This window comes from Garra rufa, chromosome 2 (genome assembly GCF_049309525.1).
Source record: "Garra rufa chromosome 2, GarRuf1.0, whole genome shotgun sequence".
NCBI lineage: Eukaryota > Metazoa > Chordata > Actinopteri > Cypriniformes > Cyprinidae > Garra > Garra rufa.
In genome coordinates this window covers 29,319,913-29,338,733 of record NC_133362.1, presented here as the reverse complement: position 1 = coordinate 29,338,733, position 18,821 = coordinate 29,319,913, and the positions used below count along the sequence as shown (strand labels likewise).

General features: G+C 37.1%; 1 protein-coding gene across 1 annotated transcript in view; it reads left to right on the top strand.

Annotated features, from left to right (window-relative positions):
• atrnl1a (attractin-like 1a) overlaps positions 1 to 18,821 on the top strand; it is a 326,819-nt gene that overhangs the window by 158,373 nt on the left and 149,625 nt on the right. The window contains exon 21 of the mRNA XM_073834640.1: positions 860 to 953. Within this exon, the coding sequence (XP_073690741.1) occupies positions 860 to 953 (94 nt within the window). The remainder of the gene's footprint in view (positions 1 to 859; positions 954 to 18,821) is intronic.

The following is an 18,821-nucleotide window of genomic DNA, read 5'->3' as shown; positions in this document are numbered from 1 at the left end:
TTAAATAAATAAAGACAATAATAAATGTAGATCAGGAACAAATACATTGCAGCTGGGTTTAAATTTAAGGTACCTTGCTTGGTGTATATGATGTTTACCCATCATACAAATAAAGTTTAGGACATTACACAGCTGGTGGAACCCAAAAATTAGGAAAGCTAATATTTAAAGCCGAGGTGTTTAGAATAAGAACTAAAGTGGAATAATTTTAAAATAGATTCCTCTTCCTCTTAGCAGAACAAAGCATATATTATGGTTAAATTGACTTAATTCAGGTTTCACCAGTCCAGTCTGTGTCTTGCAACCATAAACATCTGCGTTTAGCTTCATAGGGCAACTATGACGACTGTATTCCATAAAAAACTTTTTGCATTGCGATTCTAAAATCCAAAGATTTTTCTCTTATTTTGTTGATTTTGCCTATTTCCCTCCACTTGTTACCACTGTTTTTCTGCCATCACAATGCGTGCGCAGCTGCAAGTGACGTAAATATGACGTCTGCTCACAAATGGTCTATTGTGCCATGCAGTTTCTACTTCTCAAAATAATACAATTGAACAGTCTTAGTATATAAAGTCTTTGATAACAGCATAATGAAAGAGAGGATAATCAGTGAATAATGAATGGTCTGTTCCTCACACACTATTTTGTTAAGAATTTGATGGACTGCTTTTACTTTTACAGTGCTTTTGGGTCTTTTTTTAAGTGTAAAAGCTTTCATTGAAGCTTTCATTGTAATTACATGAGGGGAAAAGTCTCCAATTTTCCAATGAGTAAGTAATTACATTACAGAGGTTTCATTTTTGGCTTAACTGTTCCTTTAAAAATCTTCCTCTTCCCTTTTTATTCTTCTCTCCAGCCTGCAGATGTAACAACCACGCCAACGTGTGCCACTCCAGCTCAGGGAAATGCTACTGTACGACTAAAGGGGTCAAAGGGGACCAATGCCAGCTGTGAGTATGAGCATTTCCCATCACCTGGCCTGTCAGTCAGTCTGAGAGTGATAGACATGAGACCTTCAACTACACACAAAGTTTCCTCACATTGTCACGCTCTCATTAGCATCATAGCACTTTTTATTCACACGTTTAACCCTCTCGTAAGTTTTCTGTTATTAATTCCAACCTAAGTGTCTTTCTAATCCCAGGACATTAATTTTAATGGCAACCTCTACTGTGCTGTGTCAGCAAGCCCCTGTTCTCAGAGGCAAAAGGAACTTATCAGTGGCTTAAATAGCACTTTTGGGGCTGACACTGTGCCCTGTGTGTGTGCATGTACTGAGGTCCATAAAGACAGAGTGCTGTGTGGATGTATTTGTAACAGGCTGTACCACCGCCATTGGCACTGATAATGTATTAAGCAGTAATGAGTTCCCTAGGACTTAAGCGTAGTTCGCCAAAGTTTCTCTTTTCCACAGACCCTCTATCCTTTTTTAAAAATATCACTCATGTGACCTGTGGGTAGAGAGTTAGATGGCACACAAGCAATAGAACTTCAAACGCATACTTGAGCCGCATGGATGGATTTGGTTTGCTTGTTGGTTCTGGTCAGGGTTGATGTTCCACACAGCACATCACACGGCAGTGGAACTGATGTACATGTAGGTGTATTTACTATGTTACAGTACACCGATATGACTCATAGGCCCCAGTTAGAAAGAAGTATTTTTAAATGCTGGTACCCGTGTTATTCTGTTCCCATAATTTGCCATTAGGCCAACAGAATTTTCTCAGTAAACTTTAGGAATGACATAATTTCCTGTTGCTTGACTTCTGTTTAATTGGCCATGCACTCTTATAAGTTCACTTGTCCAAGGTTGACCAATCTGACTAATGCCAGATTCCTTATCATGAAGGCTGTGCATGCTAAGATGGGTTATATAACATCATCCATTTATTTTCTTGACATTTTGTCAGAGTAAATATGTTAAAAACAAAGAACACATAGCAATTACATTTATGTACTGTTCTTTATAGTTCTATCAAGAATGTACAAATGCAGTTTCTGTTCAGAACGATGCAAAATGAAAATCTAGGGATGTTCAGATTTTTTTGATATGATAAATATAACCATATAAGTCTGTAATGTCAGCAGATAACTGATATGGTGTCAATATACTGGGAATTCCTATGAAAAATATTTTTTCGAAAATAAAGCCCTTTGGAAATGGGATAAAATGAGGAAAAATTATATTTCAATGCCTTTTCATTCACTCACAATACTTTTGCATTCCCTCGAGAAACTTTTTTTTTGCAAAGGTTTTGCCTTCTAAGAAAAGAGCTTTTGCGTTTTCTAGAGAAACTGCATTTTACCCCATAAAAAGTTCCCCAGAAAAAAAAAAAATTGCTTTTTTTTTTTTGCCAGAGGTTTTCCATTCCCCAGAGAATCTTTGCCTTCACTCACCAAAAATTGCATTCCTCAGAGATTTAAGCTTTATTTTGGTGAAGTTTGGTAAAGTTTTGCATTCTCTGATTCAGAGAAACTTCTCCTCTCGCAAAAAAATGTGTTTTCCCCAGAAAAAGAAATGCAAAACTGGTGATGGAAATAATATAAAGGTGGGAGAAAAAAAACACAAATGCATTGAAATATAATTTTTCCTCCCATTAAATTTTTCCATTTCCAGTCTAATCATTGTAGGCCTACATATATTTTCTGCACAGATTTTGGAGGAAAATATGCAAGATTTAAATATGGTAAATGTTTTAAACGGAGCTGTACTACATGCTTTTTAAAAACATTTTATTTAATACAATTTTTTATTTTATTTTATTTGTTCCCCATGGAATTGAGATGGGTGAAAAAAAATTCACCCGAGAAACTTTACATTTTTTTGCAAAAGTTTTGTGATCTCTGACAAAATACTTTTGCGTTCCCTAGATAAATTTTGTGTCCTCCCCCTTTTTTTGGTAGAGGTTTGCCATTTCCCAGATAATCTTTGCCTTCACTCACCAAAAATTGCATTCCCTAGAGAAGTAAGCTTTATTTTGATAAAGTTTTGTGTTCTCTGATCCAGAGAAACTTCTTCTCCCACAAAAAATTGTGTTCCCCAGAAAAAAGAAATGCAAAACTGGTGATGGAAGTAATATAAGGTGGGAAACTTCAAAATTCCAATAGTTCAGCAAGCAAACACAATTTCTCGGAACACAAACGCATTAAACTATAATTTTTTAGGACTACAAATATATTCTGCACAGATTTTGGAGGGTAACGCAATGTAAGATTCAAATATGGTACATGTTTTAAACCGAGCTGTACTACATTCTTTATTACTTTATATTTAAAGGGTTACGAAACCCCAGACAACTTTTTCTGAGATTTTAGCAGAAGTGTTTGTGTTGCACATCATATGAAGCAACGCTGCTATCTGTTAATATTAATTGTTAGAGATAACTGGTTAATTTTGAGTTTTTTGGCGCTATTTTTTATCTTCCGGGTTTAAAATCTACATTGTGCTGACGTCACCGTTTGTGACGCGGCGATGGACTATAGTACATCGATGACGCGTCGGTGTCTCATAAATATTCATGACGCTGCGTGTTCTTATCCTATGAGAAGTCAATTCGCTTAATTATTCACTACAGCGTGTGCTGATTTGCTGTGGCAGGCGCTTCAGACTATGAGATTGCGTACATTAACGAGAGGAACGTTCATGGATGAAAGAGAGCGTAAGAGTTCGGCACACGCGATTCATTCACAAAGTAAGTGTAAGCGGTTTTTCCTTGACGCAACCCATCAAAAGGCTTATATAAACGCAGCAAAATAAACCTTAACAGTTATTAGAGGTTCATCAGCATGTTCATATATATGTTTTCGATGCATAGTGCAAATGGATGTGCATTTATTTGTGTTTTAAACTCGTGGGGAGTGAAATGAAACTGTCCGAACCCAAAGTTGTCTGTATTGTCTCTCTCCCCTCTCCTCCACGCAGCGCTGTGAGCGCACCACGCCCACTTTTGCAGCGTTTTTCAAAAGTGTGGTGAGCGTAGCCAGTGCTGAAACAGGGGGGTTTCATTACCCTTTAAAGGAACCGTATGTAGGATTGTGGCCAAAACTGGTACTGCAATCACTTTCAAAATACTGTAGAACGATGTATCCCCTCCCCCTCCCCCCTGACTCGAGGTTGCCAGCTAAGCTGCAGGATCCAGCAGGAACGTAGGCTGCTACAAGGAGCTTCTAATGGCAAGTGACGAGTCCTACACAGTAATTTTTTTTCTTCTGTTAATTATGTTTATGCTTCACGAGAAATGTTTTGCGAAGTAATTATGTATCGTTCTTAGCTGCAGCTGTAACTAGAGCAGAGCTGGCCACTCGGATGACGAAACTCTACTGACTTCATGATTAGTAGATAGCTGGAGGGTGGAGCCTCAGACCAAAACACAAAATGACAACAATAACATCAGTCGTGGGCTGCAACTGTCACTTTTAAATGCCAATATCCTGGCTGGACCACTGTTGTCAGTGATATAAGTATTTGAAATGTACATGATTTCTTAATGTCTAGTGACATGTCAGGGCCATTTTATGATTAACTGAAATAAATTTCTTACATGCAGTTCCTTTAATACATTTTACTTTTTTTTTTACTTTTTTTAAAGCCCAATGGAATGGAGGGAATGCTGAAAAAATTAAATGACTTTTGCGTTCACTTAACAAATGTTAAATTTTTTTGCAAATTTTTTGCCTTCTCTGACAAAACCTTTTGCATTCCCTAGAGAAACTTTGCATTTTACCTCATAAAAAAATGTTCCCCAGAAAAAATACAAAAATTAAAATAGCTTTTTTGTTTGGGCAGAGATTTTCCATTCCCCAGAGAATCTTTGCTTTCTCACCAAAAATTGCATTCCCCAGAGAAAGTAAGCTTTATTCTACGAAAGTTTTTTTCAATATGCCAATATTTTTTAAATAATTTTGGCCAATATCCAATGCTGATACAGATATATTACATTTTGTTCCCTTCCGGAGGGAACTCTACGCTGCGTCCTGACAGGACACTTTGGGAACTGCCTCCAGCTTGACCGGTTCTGAAGCAAGCTATAGAACAACGACAAAGAACTTGACATTGGCCGGCACCAGCCTATGACATCATTAATAAGGCGCCTAACAGTATAAAATGGGCGCCTATGAATACATCAACCATCTTTTTGTCTTCAGAGAGTCTTTGTTCTAAGCGAGTGAGTACAACGATGCCTAGAGAAAAACTGTTTAGGAAGTGTGTGGATCCTTGTCGGAGAAATCTTGACACCTGATGACGCACACAACCTCTGTGTGATGTGTTTGGGTGAAGAGCACACGCGCTCTGTGCTTGAGGGTACAGAGGGCGTTCATTGTGAGAGTTTCTCTCTTAGGAAACTCTGCTCTCGTTTGTCCCTTTTCTCGAGGGAATTGGGACATTCATCTGCCCCACGCGGCTCTGGTCCCGCAGCAGCCGAGGCTGCCCGGCGATTGAGATCGTGGGGATCACGAGCTGGCTGATGAGTTTGAGAGAGGTGTTAATCTCTCACGCTCGCCAGGCACAGACGAGCGTGAGCTGCTGGCGGATGATGTGTTGTCTCTCACATCTTCTGATCCAGCAGCGAATGCTCTTTTGGCTTTAAGCCAGGGTGAGCAGGAAGTGGTTGATATGGACGAAGATGATCTTGCTGAGTCTGTACAGCCTGCCTGCTGTTGAGTTGATGTCTGTTATTTGCAGTAGAAGCGCGCACGGGAGGAAACTGCTCAGGGCAGATTAGATGAGCGGTTTCTTCCTGGTCATAACAGACCAGCTCCCGTGAGCCTCCCCTTCCTTCCCGATCTGCATAATGAGATGAAATGTTACTAGGATTGAGTGTCGCTAGGCTCCCTCTCGTTTAGAGAGTCTTCTTGCTGAAGCCTTCACTCTCCAGAGACTCCACGCAGGTAGTTCTGTTGTGTAGGCTGTTGAGCCTCACTGATTACCTCCAGTGTTGAGTGTAGCTAGGTCATGAGACCTCTACTCTTAGAGTTGTTTCCTGCAAAGTGCAGAGTGTTGCCAGGCTTCCTCTCGTTTTGAGAGTCATTCTGCTGAAGCCTCCGCTCTTCAGAACTCCGCTCAGTATGAAGGCTAAGTAGTAAGCTTCATTACTTTCTGTAGCGTTGAGTGTAGTTAGGTCTTCTCTCGCTTAGAAGGCCTCCACTCTTGAGAGTTCCGTGCATGGATAGCCGAGCTAGCTATGACGTGACGAAGCTCTGAGCTGACCTGTGAGGTTGAGCTCAGGCTCTGGCCCAAGCGATTTTCGCTGGAAGCAGGGATGATGTTCCTTCTGGACTCCTCAATCAGTCAGTTGATCACTTATCCCTCAGCATGGCAGCGTTGGTATATCGTTCCCAAAGTGTCCTGTCAGGACGCAGCGTAGAGTTCCCTCCGGAAGGGAACATCTAAGGTTACGCATGTAACCCTGGTTCCCTGAGGACAGCGAACGAGACACTGCGTCTCGTAGCCATGCTTCGGGCCCGCTTACGTCTCCATCGAACAAAAAGATGGTTGATGTATTCACAGGCGCCCATTTTATACTGTTAGGCGCCTTGTTAATGATGTCATAGGCTGGCGCCGGCCAATGTCAAGTTCATTGTCGTTGTTCTATAGCTTGCTTCAGAACCGGTCAAGCTGGAGGCAGTTCCCAAAGTGTTCTGTCAGGACGCAGCGTCTCATTCCCTGTCCCTTAGGGAACTAGGGTTACATACGTAACCTTAGAGGTTTTTAAACAATTTTTTTTTTTTTAGACAGATGCAGTTGAAACATTTTATTTGTGGATTTTGCTATCCACATGTTGTTGCGTACAGTCACAAATAAGTTTACCTCCGTGAAGTGGCTAGCACTTACATGTACTTTCACATCACCATAGGAACCGTTGAAGTGATTAAAGACAGTGACTCACCCAACCTGAGCCATGTCAGATGAGCATTTGAGACGCAAAGCCAGAGTGCTGAATCACATGTTAAGCACGTAACAATGCGTCAATCTTCCTTCCTGATATGAATTACATTTTTAATCAGATTGCATTTAATAGTGATGAAACATGCAGTGTTTGTTGGACACACAGGTGGATCCATCTTAGACTTGTTGGTGTAGCCCCTACTGTCTGTATGCAGATTTATAAATGGATATCAAAATGTATCTGCTCAGATTTTGGTTTGTATTTGGGTCTTCATATTTTCGTCTGCTGTCCTGGGTCTGAGTGTTTATCTGTGCCCCATTTTATCTTCAGATGTGCCTGTTTGTTTGTTCAGTGAAATGATCCAGGTAAGTTGGCACAACAGCTGTGAATATGTGTGTTTTGAGGGACTGTTTTTTTCTTTTTGCTTTTGTCTCTGTTGATAACAAGCTTTTAGCAGCTATATGACAGAGTACTGCAGTGTACCACACAACCACAAAACCGTAAAAATACAGTTGTGGTCAAAAGTTTACATACACCTTGCAGAATCTGCAAAATGTTAATTATTTGACCAAAATAGGAAGGATTATATAAATGCATGTTATTTTTTTATTTAGTACTTACCTGAATAAGATGTTTCACAAAAAATATGTCTACATACAGTCTACAAGAGAAAATAATAGTTGAATTTATAAAAAAATTACCCTCTTCAAAAGTTTACATACACTTGATTCTTAATACTTGGTGTTACCTGAATGATCCACAGATGTTTTTTGTTTTTTGAGTGATAGTTGTTCATGAGTCCCTCTTTGTCCTCAGCAGTTAAACTGCCCACTGTTCTTCAGAAAAATCCAATTTCAGCAGTTTTGCATATTTGAACCCTTTCTAACAATGACTACGTTTACATGTGCACGAATAATGCGATTATTTCCAATAATCAGAGTAAGGACTTAATCGCATTATGATGTTTACATGTCAAGAGCAAAGCTCTTCACTCCGGTTTACATGGAATTTCCATTATTCCTATTATTCCTATTGTCCGTCAATGAATTGCATTATGTTCATGTCGCGCAACGTTAACAACATAAGCTCCGTTTCCGGAGCTCCCCAAAAGTGTGTCACCTTCTTCGCCACCATCGATTCTAATCTGCAGGCAGGCACGGCACCAGAATATTTTCTCTAACAGGGCTAACGGGGGGCTAGACCAATATGTGGGGGTGCTAAGAAAATAATCGATATTCATGACGTCAAAGTTACTTAATGAAGAAATTGTGTGTGTTTTTTTTTTTAAGAAAAGCAGCTCTGCTACAGACCACATTTAACAGAAGTATAATTTTAAATTATATTTAAAACTGCCTTTTAAATTATATTTAAAACTGACACAAAATAATATGCTTATTCATCAAAACAGACACAAACTTAATACAAGTGACCAGAGCCCTGCATTTCAGCCCAAGCCCGACGGGCAGCAGCGAGCGCGCCTTCAGCGCATTTTCAAGAGTTCCGCAAATCCACGATCAAGCGCACACAAAAGGCTAAAGATTGCCACAAAGCAACGGTAAAAGTTATTACCATGAATGTGTAGAAATGAAATAAGGAGATATTTGAATTATTAATAAACTAGTGTTCTTTGAGTCAGTGTCGCAAAGATAAAGTTGATGATCCTGATTCCTGACATGCCATTTCCACATTGTATGCGCCTTTAGGGAGAAATGCATCGTTACGGATTGCATAATAAAAGACTTTTTGTTTTCGATTCAAATGATCTCGTTTTAAAGTAGTAATTCAAGGCATTATATTTATCTTGTCTCTAAAGGAAGAAGGCTATTTGCTGAGTGTTGGTTCATGTGAACCTCCTGTACCTGACCAAGAGAGCACATCCTCTTTGTTTTCTTCATAGTAAAAGAACAACAATTTGTTGATATTGTTTGTTAGTGCACACAAATAAACGTAGACCCTTACAGTTACGAATAATGTATTACTCTTACCTTTACGAGCAAAAAGGTCCGCGTATTTTGAGATGTTTGCAATGCAAGTGATAGTGTTGGCGCCTCCATGTCCTTCAAACGATAGGATATGAATCTAACAGCGCACATATAGGTTAAACGTTTAAACTAACATTTTGATATGCTAGAACTGTTTAATATCTATAGATATTATTTTAGGCAAGTCGTGATGATTTAAGAAGGCTAATTGATCAAGCATATCAACTCACGGTCCGCCGCTGGCCGCTTGGTCGTTAAAAATCAAAAACATATATTTAACGGAAAAAAAAATGCTCCAAACGTTTTTCTAAATTAACTTAAAGGTGCCATAGAATGCATTGAGAGAATATTTTAAATTGTTTTCTGATATCTACATATCAAAATATACCTTTTGCATAGGAAAGGGCAAAAAATCTCCAGAAATGGTTTTACAGGTCCATTTACAACCCTAGGATTTGCCACTAGAATGAAATGCTCTGTTATTGCCTTATTTGGAAGCTTCATGAATATTAATGAGCTCTGTTCTGATTGGCTGTTTTACAGAGCTGCTCATCTCTATAGCTGGCACATTGATAAAAATATATATTTAATTAGGAGCTCTAGCCGCTTTTAATATGCAGTTTGTTCAATCTGCCGTTTTGAATCGCGGATATTTTAGTCTCATTACTGTGATGCATGTGCTCTGTGTAAAGTTATAATGCAGAGACATTCCACACAAGTTGAGCTGCTTGTCAGTGATTCTCCAGATCTGTAAATCATTTGCCTTCATCAACGCAGTTATTAGTTTTCCATCATTCACCATCATCAGCGCAGTCATCTCTCTGTTTATGTGGTAAGTGAAATCCTATGTATTGCACTGTAACAGGCTAGCGCTAGCATTAAGCTAACCGTGTCCCTTCAGTGGCTTGCCTTGTTTAACTGATGTACTGACGTTACCGATGATTGGGCGATGTAAATATTGGGGGCGTAACTATTAACGATCTCGGGAAAGTTTCGTAACAGTCGGTGTTATGTTGGAATTGACCTATTTTTCGGTGGTCTTTTGCAAACACTAGATTTATGTAAGAAGGAGGAAACTATGGTGTTTGAGACTCATGGTATGTCATGTCCATGTACTGAACTGTTATTTATTAACTATGCCAAGGTAAACACAGTTTTCCATTCTACGGCACCTTTAATAAAAAACTGAAACGAAATATAATTACATTGCCATTTGGCCTATATACAGATCTATTTTAAGAGCTGGAAAAATAGTATAAGCTGTTTTGGGAGAAGACGGAGTCTGGCCAGACTCTTACCAAGAATTCTGATAAGCTGTCCGCAGGGCTCTACACAAGACAACGAAAAAACTTTTACATGCAAAGGAAAGACTTCAAAACTGGACAGCACCATGCGCTCCATGAGACTGTGTTGTGCGCTCAACATTAACACAATTAATTTGAATGCGTAAGGCTAACGAACACCACATCTCAATCTTTGTGATGATGTAATGGATTAAATGTGGCCTAATGCAGGAAACTGCGCTCACATGACGCATGTGGCAGATTACTGTGACAGATATGTGCAAAAAGCACGGGACAGCACCCCTAGCCCCTGTGTAGCGCAGTCCCTGTCTGCAGGTGTGTGGCACGTCGTTCGTGTAAGTCACGAGCACATGCGCACTCTGGTCAAAGCGGCAATACTGCGATTAAGGTGTTTACATGCCTGTATATTTTGATTAAAATCGGCTTGCGCCAGCTATGTTAATACGATTATGCTTGCTGCGATTATGAGCTTAATCGCATTATTATAATCGAAGTATTGCGTTTACATGAGGTAAAGTTTAATCGCAATATTGCCAAAATCTCATTATAATCGTATTAAGAGTGTCCATGTAAACGCACTCAATGACTGTATGATTTTGAGATCCATCTTTTCATACTGAGGACAACTAAAGGACTCATGCAACTCTTACAGAAGGTTCAAACGCTCGCTGATGCTTCAGAAGGAAAAACAATGCATTGAGAGCTGGGGGTGAAAACTTTTGAACACAATGAAGATGTGTAAATTTTTCTTGTTTTGCCTATATATATATATATATATATATATATATATATATATATATATATATATAATGTATTTTTTTAAAATTATTATTCAGTACTGCCCTTCAGAAGCAACAGAAGATACTTACAGTACATGTTTCCCACAGGACAAAATAAGTTAAATTTTATCTGATCTTCAAATTCAAAAAGTTTTCACCCCCGGCTCTTAATGCATTCTGTTTCCTTCTGGAGCATCAGTGAGCGTTTGAACCTTCTGAAATAGTTGTATATGAGTCTCTCAGGTGTCCTCAGTGTGAAAAGATGGATTTTAAAATCATACAGTTAACAGAGAGAAATCATACAGAGAGAAATCAAATGTAAAATTAATATTTAATTGAAATTTAGAACTCTAGTAAGTCATTACATGGCTAAAATTTGTAAACACCAAAACACTGCACTCTTATTTGCTTTAGTCTATTGGTATCTTCTGAAAGTTTTTCTTTGAAATCTGAAGCAGGAGACAAGTGTCCATTTGCTTTCATTGTGCTGCCGTTTAGAAGAAACAATTGAGATATTAAAGCAATCTCATTTGTTTTGTCGTATTGCTCTGTGGGGTCACTTTTTTCAGTGCTATTTTGAAAGCAGTCAACCTTATATGACAAGGAATCTAACTAGTGTTATATATTATATAGAGAGATTGACAGAATCTCAGAGTCTCTAAAATCTGCGAGACAGTGAACACCAAGGTCCCTTTCAAGGTTCTTTTCTATGTTGCTTTGTGTCTTTGTGTTTGAAAGCGCGAAGAAGGGCGAGAGTCAGAGTGAGAGAGGGTGAGAAAATAAAATGAGAGAAAGGCAGATCAAGAAAAAGACAGACTGAAGGGAGAAAGAGAGAGAGAGCTAGCAGGTGGCCCATGGCCTGTTTTAGCCTGTTTCCTGTAATGAGCTGAGCTGTCTGTTGAGCACGGCGGGAGAGACAAAGATGTGGTACTCGTTTAGAAGCTGGTGGAGGACGGAAAGGTAGTGCTGTTGGAGCAGTTCATAAAGACAGACTTCCTCTCGGCTGGATCCGCCTGATCTGGATGCTGCATTGGGCTGCTGATGGTAGTGTGTTCCATCATTTGTATGTGATACAACACAATAGATTTTATCACATACATATTAGACAGTTAAATGCACCATACAATTTTTGCAGACGCTTGATAATTTCCAAAAAAGGACAACCTACATAACAAACAATATTAAATATACAAATGTTAAAAAAAGCAAAATCATTAAGTGACATCTTTTCAATAGAATTTACTAAACCGGGCAAATTAGCGCTAGAGTGCAATTCCATAAAAGCGCAGATGGGAGGGGAAAAACTCTGCATGTGATTTACTGACAATACGCACATTAAAGAACACAGACGCAGCCAGATCTTTTCCATAATGACCAGCGCAATCTACCAAGAGCAGCAAAATTACAGCCTGCTTTAAAGGATTTCTCCACTTCCAAAATAAACATTTCCTGATAATTTACTCACCGCCATGTCATGTTGATGTTTTTCTTTCCTCAGTCACAAAGAAATTAAGGTTTTTGAGGAAATTCAGTGGACTTCAATGGTGCTCAATGCATTGAAGGTTAAAAATGCAGTTTCAGTGCAATAAGGGTCTTATCTAGCAAAATAATCTGTTATTTTCAAAAAAAAAAATGTACAGTTGAAACACTTTTTTAACCTCAAATACTCATCTTGTCTAGCTCTGCGATGCGCATGCCTACTCTGTGCACTCCGATTCAATACAATTGAAGCCCACTATATGGAGAAAAATCCTGGAATGTTTTCCTTAAAAAAACTTAATTTCTTAGCGACTGAAGAAAGAAAGACATGAATATCTTGAATGACGTAAGGGTGAGTAAATTATCAGGAAATGTTTATTCTGGAAGTGGATTAATCCTTTAAGACATGCTTTTTTTAAGGCGTTAAATAATGGCACAAATACCAGTCATTTGAAGAGTGCAAACCTTATTAAATCTCGTATGATTCATTTTAATACTCTCCTCCCATAAAATTTGCGTCTGAAATGGAAACGTCTACAAATGCATATTCAATAAGGTCAGGCGCAAAAATATCTATGTCCAAGCGTTTGTTCTTCACTGCGCATCTTTAGTAAGTGCTGACATTATTTTAACACCAAAACACAGTTTGTACTGGTGCAAGCTATTAGTAATTTTGGCTCATAGTCCATCATCTGTATGTCATTATTATTAACGTAAATTTTATTAAATCAAGACTGTATACAGTTGAAATCATTAGGTGGATGATTACAAAATGTTTGGTAATTATCTGTAGGTTATGTATTTATTCTTATATGTTCATCTCATAATAGTCTTCTGATGGCTCTTTTTACCTATTGTTATCTTATCTAAGTGCAAAATGATGCTTGTAAAGTGGAGTTTCAGGATAGTTAAACATAATAATACTGTCATAAAGACATTTTTGCAGTAGTGGAAATTTTTCAGTCACTCTTTCTGCAGGGGACATGTTTTCGCCAGTAGGTGGTGACAAGAGACATTTATGAGGGACTGATTCTTTCAAAAACATTTTTTCAAGAACAAACTTTCAGGGAAAACTTCTGTGTTGTATTGTTGCTTTATAAAAAAATTGCAGTACAAAAGTAACAAAACTAACTGGCAAGACTGTTTCTAAGACATGCCATTTTAAGTCTTATTTTGACGTAACAAAGCGGTTATATCTATGTGTGAGTGGTTTATTGTAATTTTTTTTAATTAGTCTTCCCATTAACACCATTATATTAGTAATTCAGACTGATTTGCGAATGCGGAGCACGCAAAAACACAAGATGCGGGATATACCAATAACAGCCGATCATAGCCAGTCATCACAAAACTCAACGCATGCTTTATGGGGTCTGTTAAAACTCAATGTACTCAGGAGAGGCAAGAGAGCTGTGGACTCCCACTTTAAAGGATTAGTTCACTTCCAGAACAAAAAATTACAGATAATGTACTCACCCCCTTGTCATCCAAGATGTTCATGTCTTTCTTTCTTCAGTTGTAAAGAAATTATGTTTTTTGAGAAAAACATTTCAGGATTTCTCTCCATATAATGGATATGTATGGTGCCGCCAAGTTTGAACTTACAAAATGCAGTTTAAATGCCACTTCAAAGGGCTCTAAACGGTCCCAGCCGAGGAAAAAAGGGTGTTATCTAGCGAAACAAATGACAATTTATATACTTTTTAACCTCAAATGCTCGTCTTGTCTCATCTCCGGGATGCGTAGTCTGTGTAATCTGAGTCAATACAGTTAGGGTATGTCGAAAAACTCCCATCTCGTTTTCATCTTCAACTTCAAAATCGTCCTACAACGCTGTTTTACCTTTTTTTTTTGGTAAAAGGCGTTTGATGATCTTTGTATGTTCACTTTGTAAACACTGGATCGGTACTTCTGCGATGTAGGATGATTTTGAAGATGAAGACAAAAACGTGATGGGAGTTTTTCGACATACCCTAACTATTCACAGACTACGCATGTACAGTAGAATCGTTTTGTTAGATAAGACCTTTCTTCCACAGCTGGGATTGCCTATAGCCCTTCAAAGCGGCATTTAAACTGCATTTTGTAAGTTCAAACTTGGAGGCACCATACATATCCATTATATGGAGAGAAATCCTGAAATGTTTTCCTCCAAAAACTTAATTTCTTTACGACTAAAGAAAGAATGGATGACAAGGGGGTGACTACATTATCTGTAAATTTTTGTTCTGGAAGTGAACTAATCCTTTACCTTTACCCGCTGGTGTGGCTGTTGGACAATGTTTCTTTAGAAAAACTAGTGATTCATACACTTTTTAATTTTATATTTTGTAACATTGTAACATTTGTACTTCATTTTTTTTTCATCCAGTATTTTGCAGAGGCACTGGCTCTGTCTATGTATGCTTTCAGACTAGGTTTTCTCAAGACAACAAAGTTTGTTTACAAACTTTACTCATCTAGTTATTATAAATACCATTTTTCAGGTTTTATAGAGTAGCTTAGAGGCAACATAGTTTTCCATTCACCACACTTATACTCATCACGTTAATGTTTGTTTCATTTAAACGTAATATCCCTTTTTGTAACGTCTCGAATTGAGTGTGTTTATGCGCTTTTGATCCACAAGGAAGCCGCTATTTAATTAGACAGGCCCTCCTGAGGAGTACTCAAGCGAGAACGCTTAAACCCTGCGAGCAACAATTGCATATGCTTTTGTGAGACACACACACACACACACACACACACACACACACACACACACAGAGCTGTCTCAGTGTGAAATGTGGCACTCGGAGGATTTATCAGCTAATTCAGTCTCCTGCGAGCGGGCGCCACACACATTCTGTTTATTTAGTCCGGATGAGGGCCTGTTAGCGTGTGGCTAGAAGGATCAACACAGGGCAGTTAGCGTACCACTCTCTCACCTGTTTGTCTTCTTTCTTTCCCTCAAACTAAGAGAGCAGTTGGACTAGACAGATGACTAGAGGGCATGCCCACTGTCTGACACCTGCTGTTTTCATTTTCCATCCCTTTATTTGTTCTCTCAGTCCCTGTCTTGTTATGTCTTGCTTTCACACTTTTTTCGGACCTCATGTTGTGGTTCACTGGGTGCACTTGCTTTAATATGTTGCCTGAATGACTGCTGTCATTCAACAGCAAGGAGGTCAGTAATACCTGGAGAAAGCTTAGCTATGCGTTAGCATTTCTATTCATCTCAATGGCAGTGTTCGACTTGCTGGTGCAGGACACCTGCTGTTTTCCAACACCATGTCGTTTCAAACCAGTATGACTTGTATGATATACCAGTATGATATTTTGAAGAAAGTTTGTAACAAATGGTTTTGAATTCAGTTATATGGACAAAAAGCATTATGGAAGTCAACCCAAAATGTTTGATTACCAGAATTCTTCGAAATATGTTCTTTTCTATTTCGCAAAAAAAAAAAAAAGAAAGTCGTACTGGTTTAGAACAACATGAAGCTGAGTAAGTGACAGAATTTTCGTTTTTGGGTGAACTGTTCCTTTAATGAAATAAAAATACAAGAAAACAGCCTTAACAGTAGGGGACTGTGTGGCGCAGTGCAGTGTGAAGCTAAGGAGAGGAAATATGAGTTTTGAAAGCAGGCAAAAGTTAAAGAGAATTAGAAGCATTTGAACTATAATAAAATGTTTTGTTAATCGGAGCACAGTGTGTATGGTTGTCCCACTGTGCATGGTAAATACAAATGTTCCTTTGGAATAATATCATTTTATTAGAGCCCTGGAGGGCTCTGGCTTTCTTTTTGTGCCTGTTTTTGGCCCTTAAGTGGTGTCTTGCAAGATTTTACCCTACCGCAGAATCCTTTCCTTCTCAGAACCCAAGCTATAACTGTAATGTAGCAATTAATGTCTTGTAAGTTATACACTACCAGTCAAAAGTTTTTGAACAGTAAGATTTTTTTTAATGTTTTTTAAAGAAGTCTCATCAGCTCACCAAGCCTGCATTTATTTGATCCAAAATACATCCAAAACAGTAATATTGTAAAATATTTTTACTATTTAAAATAACTGCCTTCTATTTGACTATATTTTAAAATGTAATTTATTCCTTTGATCAAAGTTAAATTTTCAGCATCATTACTCCAGTCTTTAGTGTCACATGTTCCTTCAGAAATTATATTAATATGCTGATTTTCTGTTCAAGAAACATTTTATTATTATTATTATTATTATTATTATTATTATTATTATTATCAATATTTGAAACAGCTGAGTACATTTTTTTCAGGACTCTTTGATGAATAGAAAGATCCAAAGATCAGCATTTAACTCAAATAAAAAAAAAACATTTGTAACATTATACACTGTACCATTAATGGAAAAAAAAATCATAGAAATTAATACTTTTATTTAGCAGTGATGCTTTAAACTGGTCAAATATGATATAATGTTAGAAAATATTTCTATATATTATCTAAATAATTCTATTTATCAAAGAAACCCTTAAAAAAGAATTCTACTCAGCTGTTTTCAGCATAATAACAATAAATATTTTTGAGGAGCAAATCAGAGTATTAGAATGATTTCTGGAATTATCTTCTGCTCACCAAGCCTGCATTTATTTGATCCAAAATACAGCAAAAGCAGCAATATTGTGAAATATTTTTACTGTTTAAAATAACTGCTTACTATTTAAATATATTTTTAGATGTAATTTATTCCTGTTATCAAAGCTATCAAAGTCTTCAGTGTCACATGATCCTTCAGAAATTCTAATATGCTGATTTGCTGTTCAAGAAACTTTTGTATTATTATCAAAGCATTTGTAACATTATACACTATACCATTCAAAAGCTTGGAGTCAGTTTTTTTTTTTGGAAAGCAGTTATAGAAATTAATACTTTTATTTAGCAAAGGATGCTTTAAATTAATCAAAATGTATGATACATATATTATTAATATTACAAAATATTTATATTTCAGATAAATGGCTGTTTTTCTGAACTTTCTATTAATCAGAGAAACCTGAAAAATTCTACTCAGCTGTTTTCAACATTTCAACAATGTTTTTGAGCAGCAAAATATTACAATACAGCAGAATATTAGAATGATTTCTAAAGAATCATGTGACTGGAGTAATAATGCAGAAAATCAGCTTTGAAATAACAGGAATGAATTACATTTCAAAATATATTTAAATTGACAATTTTAAATACTATAAGGTATAATAGTATAAATAAAATATTTCAAAATTCTACAGTTTTTGCTATATTTAGGATCAAATAGATGCAGGCTTGGTAAACAAAAGAGACTATTAGAAAACATTAATAATATTACTGTTCAATAACTTTTGACTGGTAGTGTATGTGACACACAGTCTATTATGTAACCAAAAATATAAATGGTTAAATTTAAACATTTATTTTTAAGGTTTTTTATTTTTATTTTTTACCCTTGTTATCTTGCTAGTTGACTAAATCAATATTAATCCACATAATATACACTACCATTCAAAAGTGTAAGGTCAATAAGATTACATAAATAAATAAATAAGAATACTTTTATTTAAATGTGACACCAAATACATTTATAATCTTACGAAATATTTCTTTCTTTTTTTAGTTTTCTATGTATCAAACAGTCCTAAAAAATAAAAAAGTATGACTGTTTCCAAAAAAAGTGTTGAGTGCACTGTTTTCAACATTGATAATAATAAGAAATGGATCTTCATCACATGTATCTTTATTCATATTTTAATCAGTCATGTGACCCTGAAAGAGTAATGATGCTGAAAATTCAGCTTAGACATCACAGGGAAAAATGCATTTTAAAATATATGAACATAGAAAACACTTATTTTGAATTGCAATAATATTTTACATTATTTTTGATTAAATAAAAGCAGCCTTTTTTCTTTTTTCTTTCTTGTATAATTTCAATGCTGTGCTCTTTCTCAGGCCCTTGGCCACTTCTCCACTTCAAAGGGCAATTTGGTGATTAATCATGCGTGTTTGCCCTGCTGGTCCGTCCATCCATCTGTGTGTTTATTGAGCTCTGAATCCACACACATGAACTCACTGCTTCAGTAGCATGAGGTGAATAATAAACACTCAGTGTTTACATGCCAGTAATGAGTGTTTGCTTTAAACTGAACCAGACATGCCACTGTGTTCCTCACACAGGCAGACTCTCTCTCCACGTCTGTCATCCTCACAATCGCTTACAATCCTGACTGAATATATGGATATCAGGAATGCTCATTAAAAATAAATGTATAAACATGTTGACCTTGATACAAGAATGTCCTGATAGTTTTTCTTTTTCTACTACGAAAGCTTAAGCATTGCTCTAACTCACTGTTTAAACAGATACATCCATAAAAAAAGTGTATTTATGTTGTAT